This window comes from Mustela putorius, unplaced genomic scaffold, assembly GCF_011764305.1.
Source record: "Mustela putorius furo isolate JIRA1106 unplaced genomic scaffold, ASM1176430v1.1 tig00537301_pilon_pilon_pilon, whole genome shotgun sequence".
NCBI classification, from domain to species: Eukaryota; Metazoa; Chordata; class Mammalia; order Carnivora; family Mustelidae; genus Mustela; species Mustela putorius.
Genome location: NW_025422439.1, coordinates 90,404 through 104,013, shown reverse-complemented (window position 1 = coordinate 104,013; position 13,610 = coordinate 90,404). Strand labels below are relative to the sequence as shown.

The following is a 13,610-nucleotide window of genomic DNA, read 5'->3' as shown; positions in this document are numbered from 1 at the left end:
TTAATGATGCTTCCAACAGTGGCATTTTAAATGCAGAAACAGGCACAGAGAGGTAGGGTAATTTGCTGTGTCACACAGCAAGTCAACAGAGTCAGGATTGGTGCCCAGTGAGTCTGAACACGAAGCCCCCACCGGGCAAGGTGGGGATCAGGGTGGGATCAGGAAAAGCAGGCGCACATCTTCCCTTCCTCTCTTCCTGGTCACTAACTTGAACCTGGGTCTTAGGCTCCCCTTCCTGAGGTTGAGCATCTCTGTTCCTGAGGAGAGAAAACTTGACTCTGCAGGCCTGTGTCCTGAAATAGGCTGGCTGAGGTGCCCTTCCTTGAGATGTTTCCAGAATGCGTCCTTTGTGCATGCCCCGAGGACAACAGTCTGATGGTCCCGTGACCTCGTGGTGCACTTCACACTCGCTCTTCGGTGCATGTTCTTGAACATAGAAGCGTGTGTGCGTCTCCCGTGTGAACACACAACGCCCGGTCCCCTTTCCACTGCGGCCGTCTCCCGTCGCTTTCTCTGTCCTCTGCGGAGTGGAGGATCCTGTCGCCTGGACTGTGATTTGGGAGCTTGATAGTCGGCTCTGAAGAGCTGAGGGAGGCAAATTTGCCTCCTGAGAACATTAATCCAAGGAGCAAGTTATTAACTTTGAAGACATACACATATAATTTACATTTCCATAATCACAACATGCCGCCCCCCCCCCCCCCCCGCAGTCATCTGCTGATGGATGGTATCTGAGCCGTGCCGTCTGCTCGGTCAGATCGCGATCGTGAGGATCTGACTCCGTGAATGCAGGCGAGCCCTGGGTCAAGTCTCATCAGCAAACACACGGGATCAAGCGTGGGAGCGCGTGCTCTGTTGACTGCTCCGCCTGTAGTGGTCTCTCCCTAGGTCTCGCATTGTTTACTTTTTAGCCACAGCTCACTGAATTCTCTGGGGACAGGCACTGGGCCATAGAGGGCCCCTCTACTTCGAGAGAGAGAGGAATTAGGATCTTCATTTTCCAGGAAACAGATGAACAGAGAGGGTCAGTAACCTGTGTGGGGTGGCACAGCCAAGAGCAATCGGTTCAGGAGCCTGGTGCGGGCTGCCGTGTAGGAGACGGGCGTGGGTGACAGCCAACCAACTCGCACCAGGCAGAGCATGTTGCTTTAAGGTGGGTGTTGGATGTGGTTTTCTGGGTTTTCTGCCCACGGACAGCTGCCTGCGACGAACAGAGCCGCCCAGCCATGGTCCCATTGGAAACAGACATTCATCAGTCTCCCCAGCCCTAGGGTCCCTTGGGAGGTCCCCTGCTGCCCATGGTAACTCCGGGTTGCGGTGGGCCTCCTTCCACACCTCGGATGCTCTGTCTGCCCCGGTGTTGATCCCTTCCAGCTGGCAGGGAGCCTCAGAGCCCCCTGGCTCAGGATCTGGTCGAGGACCTTGGCAGCAGCCTCAGCCCGCACAGTCTTGAGGACTCACTCCCTGAGGGCTGCCTGGACTCGGTCCCTGCATATCCCAAAGCCCCTGATCTCTTTGCTGCCATGACTCATGATTGTCATGGGTAAATACAGCCTTTCCTTCTAGATGGAGCTACCAACCAGAGGACAGTGAAGTGGCCTTGTGGGGCAGGACCTCAGCTCTTAGTGAGTTCAAGCTGCTCGCTGCCAGTTGGCAAAACTGAGACCCCGCCAGAGGAAGACACGGCCCCGGGCCACCCAGTGAGCCTATGGCGCACCAGGGCCATGCCTGGGCTTCTGTCTCTCGGCTGGGGCTCCTTCTAGTTTCCTCTGCCGCCTGAGCTGCGTGGTGTGCGAAGGTCGCTCCGGCCAGAGAAGCTGCTGGTTCTTCTAAGGACCGAGTGGCCGGTGCGGCCGAGGCCCAGTCGGCGCCCGAGCTTGGGGGTGGCCGCGCATGTGCGGGGCTGAGGGCACCGTCCAGATCGCCTTTGGAGTTCACTTCTCGGTTCACACAAGCAAGTGGCTGTGTGAAAAAAATGGAGACAGAAAGGCAGTGAGAAGACAGAAACCAGCTTCTTACGCCCTCGTCTCCTTGCCTTCCCCGTGTGACACACACGTCGTGGCTGAAAAGGGCAGTGGGTGGAGCCTTTGGGGCCGCTTCTCTCAGCCCCGTACCAGGCGGTATCCTGAGAGCCTGCTCTGGGGTGCCAAGGGCCGTTTCGGGAGTCCTGGGCTGGTTCAGTTTTGGAGGAGGAAGTTCTTGCTCTCCAAGCCCCCCCAGAAGCCCACATTGACCCAAAAGGCCAACAATCGGAGGTTCTGGAAGGGTCTTCACTTGAGTGGCCGTCAGAGTTTCTGGCCCCTCAGTCTTGTGGCGGGGGAACCGAGTGCATGGGGTGGAGGGGGCTACCCGAGGCTGGCCTCCTGTGTGTCCTTGGCTGTGTTTTCTGTAGTCGTTCCCTCTCTGTCCCTTCCCGTGTCGGGCTTCTGGGGTCCCCTTCTGTAAGACACCAGAGGCGCGGGAGACCCGGTGACCTCCCAGGCCCTCCCCATTCCCGCTGTCCGTGGTCTTCTCACCAGAGGCGCTAACCTCCTCTCAGTTCTCAAGGTTGCTGCCTGCCTATTTATAGAACTGACCAAGAGACTTGCACTGCAGCCAGCGGTGCAGAATACAAGCCGTGCTCTCCGCCGCCCGCCTGCTTGTGTAACTCCCGGGACGAGGCTTCTCTGCACCTGGTTTCCCTTCTCAGTGCAGATGCCCGGGGAAGAGTGGTGTGTGGGCTGAGCTCCTATTGTGTGCAAAGGCCCCGGGCCTCCTGCATGGTGTCCTGGAATCCCCACCGCCTTGGGAAGTGGGTGATGTTTCATGGTGCTGCTTCGAGATGGGAAGCGCGGGCCGCGGGACTCACGACTCGCAGGGGACAGAAGTACGACTCAAATGCAGTTCTGCTTCCATGCACCGTTTCTGTTCTTTCTTCTGTTCCTGTGGATGACGGGGCTCAGGCTCACAGTCTCTTGAGGGAGGGAGCAGGGAGGAAGAAGGCCAGCTAGCAGTGTCTTCACAGAGGAGAGAATCCTGGATGGACTCAGGAATCCTGAGGGGCCAGGAAGGCACGGGGGGCCTCCCAGGTTTCTGCTGAGGCTGCTGCTGCCCTATGACCCCTTTCCCTGTTTCCTCCCCCAGAGCTCTGCTTGCTCCTTGGCCTCTCCATCCTGCCCCCCAAACTTCGCCCAGGTTCTACCTTCCCAGCTGTCCTATTGGGGGGAGTCCCAGGGACTTGCTGAAGGAGCGCTAAATCTCTCCCTGCTCATCTTCTCGGAAACGCTTTGTAAAAGCAGACTTTTGGAGAGCTGCCATATTCTCATTATCCCTCCACCGGGGACTGGCATTTATTGATTTATTGATTTATTATTTATTATTTTTTATGATGTTAGTCACCATACAGTATATCATTAGTTTTCGATGCTGTGTTCCATGGTTCATTGTTTGTGTATAACACCCAGTGCTCCGTGCAATCCGTGCCTTCCTTAATACCCATCACTGGGCTGACCCATCCCCCACCCCCTCCCCTCTAAAACCCTCAGTTTGTTTCTCAGAGTCCACAGTCTCTCATGGTTCGTCTCCCCCTCTGATTTCCCCCCAATGCACTTTTTCTTTCCTTCTCCTAATGTCCTCCATGTTATTCCTTATGCTCCACAAATAAGCAAAACCATATGATAATTGACTTTCTCTGCTTGACTTATTTCACTCAGCATAATTTCCTCCAGTCCCGTCTATGTTGGTGCAAAAGTTGGGTATTCATCCTTTCTGATGGCTGAGTAATATTCCATTGAATATATGGACAGTATCTTCTTTATCCATTTATCTGTTGGAGGGAACTGACATTTAGCTGTGGACTTGAGGGGCCCTGGCAGCTCCCAGCTTACCCTGCCTCCTCCGGGAGAGGCTCAGTCCAGCCAGGGCTCCCCACTGTGGGTGATAGCTCTTCCCTTGGCCCCTTTTGTCTTTCCAGAGTACTGGGGAATCAAGAGAGCGTGGCCCAGGGCACATCCAGGCAAGCTTGGGGAGTCAGAGAGCTAGATACTCTTTTTGAGGCATATTCTTGTTGTTTTCTGAGATCAAAAGTAATGTATCATCATTCTGGAACATTTGGAAAATACTGAGAAAAAGGAAGAACAAAATAATAATCATCCATAATCCTGCCGCCCTAAGAGACACTGTTGGTGTCCTCGGCTTCGTTTTGTTTCTCCTGTGTGTTTTTATCTCTGCATCACTGAGGTTATCCTGTAAGATAGGATGGAGATCCTTTGGCCCCCCTGCACAGTACAGCGTATCACGGATCCACGGCATTACATACACTCATCGTCATTTACAAATGTGATTTTAACAGCAGTGTGAGCTTCGTATGAGCAGGCTCTAGCCCCCCCAGTTGCAGGGTTGGCTGTTAATCCTCCCGCTAAGTGACCGTCCCTCGATAAACAGCATCATTTCAGCTCCAGGTGCCCCATAAGAAAGCAGTACGGCCAGTCTCAGCATGCACCCCGGGTGGACAGCGCGGGCTCTCCTCTCTTCCTTATGCTTCCATCCCCAGACTGGGAAACGTAGAATGAAGCTGGGGTCTACACTCAAAATTAGTTGCTGTGGAAAAGGAACCCCTAACTTCCAGTGCGACATAGGCAGGCGATTTGCCTCTATTTCTTCATCTGAAGAATGGACCTCTCTCCTGACAAGATCGGATTCCATGAGGATTTCAGGAGGAGGCAGAGCATGCTGGGTACGGAAAAGAGTGTCTGATGCAGACAGGCTCTTTGTCAGTGTCCGGCTATCATTATCAATTGTTTCATCTCTCGACTCTCTTGTCGGGGTCACTAAGACCACCCCCGGCTTCTGTGAGGGCTCACAGGTTCAGCGTATGGTTGTACTTGTGGCTAAGATTGATGACAGCGAGGGACGTCTGGGTGGCTCAGTCAGTTGAGCGTCTGGCTTTGGCTCAGGTCATGATCCCAGGGTCCTGGGATGGAGTCCCGCATCAGGCTCCCTGCTAAGCAGGAAGTCTGCTGCTCCCTTTCCTTCTCCACCGTCGCCCGCCCCTTGTGCTCTCACACTCTGTCTCTTCAGATAAATAAAATCTTTAAAAAAAAAAAAGATTTATGATAACGAAAGGATACACAGCAAAATGAGCACAGAGAACAGAGAACAGGCTCAGGGGGCAGAGTCTGTAGGAAAGCAGGCACAAGCCTCTGAGTCTCCCTTTGCTGCAGGATGAGTCCAGGATGAGCTGGGAGATGTACACCAGGGATGCTCATTGGAGAGTCAGGTGCCAGGGTTTTTACTGGGGTCTGGTCACATTCCGGACCCCCGCATAGCTTACACAAGGAGCGTAGGCATGGTGAGCTAGGCTCGGGAACAGGAGGAACACTCAGAATCTAGGTTCCCAGTGCCAGCCAAGCAGGCCTTTGTAAGGATGCTGTCTTGGACCTGCTGTGTTCACTCTTTCTGCACAGTTATGAGGAGTGCGTGTTTCTTACATTGGGACCACTTCAGAATGGGGTAGGACGGATGCCCTTGTTTCTGTAGGGCAAAAATTGAGGGCTACAGAACAAAGAGCCCCGGGGGGCGTGGGGAGGGCTGGTAATTCAGGGGCTGCCCTCCTGCTCCTGGTGTGGGGTCCTGAAAGAAGTTCCATGTACTGGGAGGGGTGTCCCTCGCTGCCCCCTTCCTGCTAACCCTGTGTCCTCTCTCTCTTTCCAGGCTCTGAAGGGCTCGAAGAAGCTGGTGCTGTCCGTGTACTCGGCGGGGCGCATCCCTGGGGGGTACGTCACCAGCCACATCTACACCTGGGTGGACCCGCAGGGCCGCAGCATCTCCCCGCCCTCGGGCCTGCCCCCGAGCCACGGCAGCACCCTGAGGCAGCGTGAGGGGGACTCGAGGAGCAACCTGAACCTCCTGCAAGGCGGGGACGAGAAGAAGGTGAGCCGCCCGGCCTCGGCCTCAGCATGCTGGCCAGGGGCGGAGGGCGGGTGCGGGAGCCTGGGCCCCCGAGACCCCATTCTCCCTGCCAGACCCAGAACGGGGACGCTTCTTAGAGGTTGGAGAAGGGGCTTGGTTCTTTTGGGGCTCTGTTCTCCTCTTAAGGCCCTGCTAAAGGGTTTGAACTTGTCTTCTCTTTCTCACCCATGCGATGTATATTCTGAGACCGGCTAAGATCCTGCCCCCAAAGAGCCCAAAGACTGTGACTTAAATCAGATGATTTATTTCTCCCTGCCACCGAACAGAGGGGACAGCGGGCAGCTCTGCTCCCCGTCTTATTGTGGGACCTACCCTAATCCCCGTTGTCATCCCCTAGGCTCCTGCCCCTTCTGATGCTTGAAGCTGTGACCCAGCCAGTTCCCCCATCCTAGCCCCTGGAGTGGAAAAGGGAGGAGAGAGCGCTCAGAGCCCTGCTTTCAGTTCAGGGTGATTCAGCTTCTCGGTGGGCGGGACCCGGGGCGTGGCCACACGCAGCTGCGGGACCGCAGGCTCCGAGGGAACCGTGTCTCGGGTTGTCGACAGCAGGCACTGGTGCTGGTCCCCTTGTACCAAGTGAGAACTGACAGGGTGTGGGCAGTTTCAGACCCAAAGTGGAGTGGGGAGCTCGGTGCGCCTCCCAAGGGAAAGGGATTTCCCCCGTGTCAGCTCTCTGGCTCTTTCCAGGGGCAGGTGTGTGGCCCTGAGCACCGTGGGGTGTGGTCACCCGAAGACGGGGGGGGGGGGGGGGGGGGGGGGGGGGGGGGGGGGGGGGGGGGGGGGGGGGGGGAGCATCAAAGCCCTCCTCCCCTCATAGCATGACTGTTAAAATTTAAAAAACAAAAAGACGGGAGATGATTCCCCTGAGTTTTTGAGCATCACAGTGGGTGCTGTTTGCCTTCGGCACCTCGTGGTTGCTAGGAGACCAGGAATGTGAGTCCTGCACACAGCTCTCCAGATGTTTTAGGAACTGGACACCCACAGCCCCGAGGCCATGTGGCTTGGGGTTCCGGGCCAAGGCCTGCCCTCTGGAGACTCTTGCTCAGCCCTCCTTTCCCGCCCATGAGACCATCCCTCCATTTAATGTGCTTTGGGGCAGGCGAGGAGCTGTGATGGGGGGCCCAGTGGTAGACCCCCACCTCCCGAGCTGCCCGGGCAGCTTTGTGGTGGCAGCGCTGGGTGGGCAGGGGTAGGCTCGAAACCCCCTCCCCGCCAGGTGATCTGTGCTCCATAGCAATCTTGAGCCAGCAAGGCTGCCTGAGGCATGAAGTCATTTTCAAGGCCAGCCTTCCAGGACTGGGCAGGGAACTGGCTTTATCTTTCCCTTGAGCCCCTTTCCTGTGTTGGGCATAGTGCTGATGGGTGCTGGGTGCTGGGCTTCAGCACCTCAGTGAATCCTCACAGCCACCCAGCCGGCTTAGCTGTCATCCCCATTTCAAAGCACAGGAATCCAAGAAAGACTCAGGGCACTGTAGCAATTAAGGCCCATTCCACGAGTCACCCTGGTCACCCCATACTCAGTACTTAGTGAACACCTGCAGCATGCTTCATGCTGTGATGGGAGGGAGGGATAGAGAAATGGACAGGAGAGATGGGGCCCTGCTGTGGAGAAGCTTCCAGTGAGTTTGGAGTTCATGGGAGGAGTGAGACCATAATCCAGAAAGGAGCAAGAGTGAGCAAGATCATTAAGGTGGTGAAGAGTGGTGGAAGGAAGTAAAATCTGGAGACAGAGGGGTGGAGAGTGATGGGTGGAGAGGGAGGCTCTACTTCAGATGAGGTGGTCAGGGAGGGCCTCTCTGAGGAGGTGACCTCTGAGCTGAGACTTGGGAAGGAAGAAGGAGCTGCCATGTACTCTGGGGGCTGAAAATCCCAGGCAGCAAGGATAGCATGTGCAAAGGCCCTGAGGTAAGAATCAGTTCATATCTTCAGAGCTTAACAAGAAGGACCCTGTTGCTGGAATAGGGGGCAGGGTTGGGAGGGATCAGGTGCCTTCTAGGAGTCTTAGAATAACTTACACAGGAACACAGAAGGTAGAGACTTAGGGAATTGTGCTCCAGGGAGGACCAGAGACCTCAGGAGCCAGGAAACACCCTGGACCACACCAGAGTGACCTTCACAGATCTCACAGCTCCAGACAGGCCCCTTCTCTCCCTTCTGTTCTTCTTCTTGCCTGGATGCATCCTGGAAACTTCCCCATTTCCTATTGTGAGGGCTGTGGGGAAATCTCTCTGGAACCTGCCCTTCTGTTCCCTGGACCCAAAGCTCAGCAGGCCCTGACTCTCTTCTCTCTGGTGTCCTGGAATTGTCTAATACTCCACATCACTGCGAGCAGACTCCCAGACTTCCCGTGCCAACCTTCAGTTCTCCTAGCCCAACCCCAGTGTACGCACACCTTCTAGAGTGCCCAGGGCAGTCGGTTGTGAAAATCCCACATGTCGCTAAGAGACTTGGGACAAGCACTGGACACTGTCCCCTAAGCTGCTTCTAGCATCGCAGCCGCTCCTGATAACGCCGTTCTCCACGCTAAAGTGCGGAGCCGACCTGTGAGGAAGGAACAGAAGGGAAGAACAGATGTAACTCTCTGGGATCAGACCCATCTGCTCTCAGGTTACAGTCACGTCCTCAGAGGCGAAGAGGCACAGGGGGCAGCAGGGAACTTCGCTCCAGGCTCCTGATCCTGAGTGCTCCTCAGCCTCCACAGCTACAGTGACCTGGAACATGCTCGTTGATGGGGGTGGGTTACACAGGAGAGTGTCAGTATGACCGGGAGGGTAAGGCACCAGAGCCAGGCTGCCTGGGTTCAAGTCCTGGTTCTGCTGCTTGCCAGCTGTGTGACCGTGGACAAGTTGCACAACTGCTCTGAGCCTCTGTCTCCTGTGCAAGATGGAGACGGCGGTAGGGGTAGCTTTCCCCACCACTGTGTTCGTGTCGCGGCAGTACGGATGTCAGCTCTGGGCGCTGATACACGCACAGTGCCTGGATCAGTGCCTGGCACAGCATAGGTGCTCAGTCCTTATTATGTGAATGCCTGAATCAAAACAAAACACCTTGCCTACAGCCTGGGGCGTGGTAGCAGCTCACTCAATGCTTGCTGGGTGGGAATCTGAGTCGTGTGTGATCCGACCCTCACACACTGTTCTTTGCAAAGTCAAAGAGGAGGATGCGGCCATCTGTTTCCCCAGTTGGCATTGTTGTGGGTGTGTAAACAGCTGCCACCATGTGCCCAGGGAGGAGAGCCACGTTCCCTGTCTCTGTCACCTCTCCTTCACCCACAAGGGAGGTGACGCTCATCCAAGCTCAGCAGGTGTCAGGCCTTCCTCTTCGGGGTTCTCTCCTGGTTAGCTGGGGCTGATGGGCAGAGTCTACCCTGCCCTCTCCCCTGGGAAACACAACAGCTTAGGGGCAGGGAGGTAGAATCCCAGGGCTCTGGGCTTTCTTTTAAATTGTGGCAAAACATATCACATCAAACACATCCCATATCTTATATCTTCTTCACCGTAAGTGGTACCCAAGTTCAAGGGCATGAAGCGTGCGCTCACTGCTGTGTGGCCGCATCTCCAAGACGCTTTTGCTCTCACCAAACTCAGACCCGTTCAGGGGCAGTCACTCCTTATTCCAGCCCCCGCCGGCCACCAGTGCACTGCGTGTCTTGGAATCAGACCCCTCGGGGCACCTCGCGCGAGTAGAGAGATGGTGTCTTGTCTTTTTCTGACTCGTTTATTTCACTTTGCCTTCAGGACCCCCGCGCTCATCCTGGTTGTAGCACGTGATGAGATTTCTGCCCGTTTTAAGGCCGATAATGGTCCGCTGTCCGGAGGGACCGCATTTTGTTCACCCAGGTGGTGTCATCCTCTTGGCTCTTGTGGATAAAGCTGCTGTTTGTGGCTGTGCAGTGTTTCTCGGAGTCAGTCCTTGTGGGGAAGCCCCCAGAAAGCATATGGTGACTGTGTTTTTAATGCTCTCAGGAAGCTCTGTCCGGTTTTCCCACAGTGGCTGCACCAGCCAGAGCATGAAGGTTCCAGTTTCCCCAAAGCCTTGTCAACACTTGGTATTTTCTGAGAGCTTTTTTGGGGTCTGTTTGTTTTTGTTTGTTTGGTTGGTTGGTTGTAGCCATGCTCTAATGGCTGTGAGCTGGGGCAGGTCTTCAGCATAGCAATGGCAGTGCCCGACGGCACCCAGATGAAGGGGTAGAGTTCAGGGGCAGGGCCAGATCTCTTTTCCAGCCCTCTGTCCTGACATCATCCTGGTCTGCCCCCACCACCAGTGTGAGGAGCCCCGAGGAGGCAAGCTAAGGGGTCCCAAGGTCTGACGTGATGCATGCTCCGTAAGGGACCCGGGAGGGTGCCGTGGCGTAGGGAGGAGGGAGCTCCTGCCAGCTAGAGATTTAGGAAGGCTTCCTGGAAGAGGTATGCCTTTGGAGTTTGGCTACATGGCAGGGGCAGGAATAGTGGTCCAGGCAGAGGGAAAGGTGTGGCAGTGGGAGGGAGGTTAGAAAGAGCTAGATGGATTCTAGTCCCCTGCTCCCCCGACACTGGTGTCCCGTGGGAGTTATAGTTGGGACAGAGTGTGGGGCCGGGTGGCAGGCTGGAAGTATGTGTGCCCCAGAGACATTTTCCTGTTGGCAGCAGGGAATCACTAAGTCCTCCTGGCTGGCAGGGGAACAGGGTGACATCGAATCCGGGTCTGCAGAGACCTTTACGAGAGCAGGAAGAAAAAGGGGTGCTGTGGGCCCTCTCTTCAAGGGAAACCGACTGGTTGCAGTAAAGAGAAAAACAGAAAAGAGCCCCTGGAGCCCATCATGATGTTTCTGGTTCTAGAAGATGAACCTCGAAGGTGGGAAATAGATCTTGGGGGGAAGTTCCCGCACTCTGCCAGCCTCCTCCCCGTGTGGGTGTTCAGAGTCACGGGGGGAAGGGGGTGAGTGAGCTCATTCTTTCACGTGGCTTGAAGCAGAGGGTGGTTTGAATGTGCTTGCAGGGCTGGGATGTGGCGGGGGGCGGGGGGGAGGAAGGGCAAGGTGGGTTGCGGGTTGTCTTCGGGGCGGAGGGGATGAGCGTAGTGTTTCTAGGTCCTGCTCCGAGGCCGGCGCCTCCCCACCAACCTGCCGCTGATTCTGAGCTGATTCAGTCTGATTCAGACACCTGTTCTTGGGTTCTTAGTTCGAAGAGACAGTCGCTCTGGTGGGGCACGTGTAGCACACCCCACGGACATGGAGAAGGGCTTTCAGAAGAGGCTCTTCTGCTTCTGCTGTTGCCACAGGCCGCACGTACGTTGTCACCCTCTTTTTCCAGGGAGACGTTATGAACTGGGCGGCGCACGCAGCAGCCAGAGCGAGAGAACCGAGACGCCCAGCGGCTCGGTCTGCTCTGACCTTTCCAGATTTCAGTGCGGTTTCGTGGAGTCTTTTGACTCTGAAGCCAGATCTGTAGAGCATTTGCAGATCGTAGCAGTAGTGCCGTGTTCCGGGTGAGAAAATGGAGGTGCGGAAGGGCTGAATGAATTGCTCCAGACCACGCAGCCTCTGAGTGGTGGGGCCACGTTGTCCTCGGATCCCAAGTCCTGTCCTCCTTACCTTCTGGGCGGGACTGAGAGGGAAGTGCCATCTCCCCTGCGCCCACCCCACCCCCACCTCCTCGGGTGTCCTCTGGCTCTGGATCTCAGGCCTGCGCACAGCCTCAGGAGAGGCCCCCCTCTGGCCCAGCTGCTCACCGTGCCAGGAGTCTTGGTCAGCACCTGGGAGTCGTTCAGGCGAGCAGTGGGGCAAGAACAGCCAATGGCAAGGCCCAGGTGTCACCCACCTGGGCCATTAGTCCCCGAGCAAATGGGCCAGTCCTGTGCCATCACAGTGTCTTCAGCCCTCAGCCCCCATTCCAGGCTGTGACCAGACCCCGCTGCAGCAGCAGTGGCCACTCCCCCAGACTCACTTCACCAGCCACTGGGACAAGAGACGCCCTGCCCCTTGGCTTGGGCTGTACAAGGCCCAACCTTGTACAGAGGGAGCAGGGACTTTGGGCCTGGGTTTGAAACCTGGTTCCTGAACTTCCTGACCGGGTGACCTCAGACAAGTCACCTGCTCTCAGGTTGGTCTAGTAAGTTTCCCTGTCGTTAGTACGGGGGTAGACCTGGTGGCCACTTGGGACTGTTTGAGGGCTTAGTACTTGAGTACGGAAGTGTGGAGCACGGTGCCTGGGTGCCTAGGGCATAGTCGTTCCTTCCAGTGACAGCCGTCATGTTTCAAGTGTCAGCTCGGAGCTACGTACCTTTCCTATCTTTTTACCCTGAAACGTTTACTGAGTACCTACAGTGGGCCAAAACTGTTCTGAGTATTGGGAGTATAGCAGCAACTAGCCAAGGATGACACCTTGAAACGCTTACATTCGTGTGTGTGCGTGTGTGTATGTTAAAATAAGTGATATATAGTATGTAGAAAAGGGCATAGGGGCAGTATATGGGTGGGCTAATTCTAGGCAGGGGCAGGGAGGGCCTCATGGAGAAGATGACATAGGATCTGAGGTCCATGAAGGAGTCATCGTGCCTATATCCACCCTGCCCGGGGCTGAATGTCCAGGCTATTGGAAGCCTTAAGGAGTGTGGGGCTAGGAGTCCCCAAGTATAGTTTTTTGGTAAGTCTGCCCTTCCTCTTGTTGGCTTTTGTCTTTGGCTTTTTGCTTGCCAGCTGCAGAATGGCAGCTGCGGCTCCTGCCATCACAGCTGTGTCCAAAGCAGAGTGGAAGCAGGGTGGGCAGGCAGAAGGCCCTTCTCACCCTATGCCTATGCCTCTTTTTGCTCTGAGGGCAGAATCGCTCCCAGCATTCACCAGCAGATGTCCTCCATCATGTCCATTGGCCAGAACTGGCCCAGACTACCCACGTCCCAGGCAGAAAGGAACAGGCTTGGCCCAGACTGACTACATCTCGGGGTTGTTGCTCCATTGCTTCCTCAATAGGGTCAGGGTTCTAGGGCAAAGCAGGAAGGGGAGGGGGAGTGAGTAGTGCCTGTCCCAGGTACGTTGTTTGACTCTCAACTTATCTGACGGAGAAAACTAAAAATCAGAGAAGTGGGTCCTTCCCCCTGGTTTCCCAGCAGTAAAGGGCAGACTCAGGATCTGAACTTGGGGCTGTGGGAGACAACGAAGCGTGCTCGTTAAATGCCTAGGCTGGCCAGCTGCTGTGTGGCCACATCATTTCAGCCCTCCTGCCTCAGTGTCCTCATTGGGATAATGGACATAGCAATAGAAACCACAGAGGAAGAGAGGATTAAATGGGGCAATGCATTCAGTGCCTGGAATTCAGGAAATACTCAGTATGTTAGTGACTAATTAATTTAACGAGTTATTCGTATTATCGGTGGGAGTGGCGTTCTCATGGTGCCGGCTCAGTGTCCTTCCCTGTAGGTGAATTTTTTTCCTGCCAAATGCTGGTTGAATTCCAGCAAGTGATTGAGGCAGATTACCCTGTGGTTGATAGGACTGTTATTACAGCTCCGTGATACAGGCTGTTTTATTCCCACGTAACGGATTTATGGGGAGGTGGCGGGGAGGCGGGGAGGTTTGTTTCCATCCTCAGGGCTCAGAGGGGCCTGCCGCAGACAGCCGCTGCCATCTGGCTGTCAGGGGGCTCCTTTTGGCTCTCTCCTCCCAGAATCTTCTGGGCTTGGAGCTGGGG

At 55.6% G+C, this 13,610-nt stretch overlaps 1 protein-coding gene across 1 annotated transcript in view; it reads left to right on the top strand.

Moving 5' to 3' along the window:
• WHRN (whirlin) overlaps positions 1–13,610 on the top strand; it is an 89,322-nt gene that overhangs the window by 18,224 nt on the left and 57,488 nt on the right. Inside the window, 1 exon segment of the mRNA XM_045074021.1 lies at positions 5,692–5,910. Within this exon segment, the coding sequence (XP_044929956.1) occupies positions 5,692–5,910 (219 nt within the window).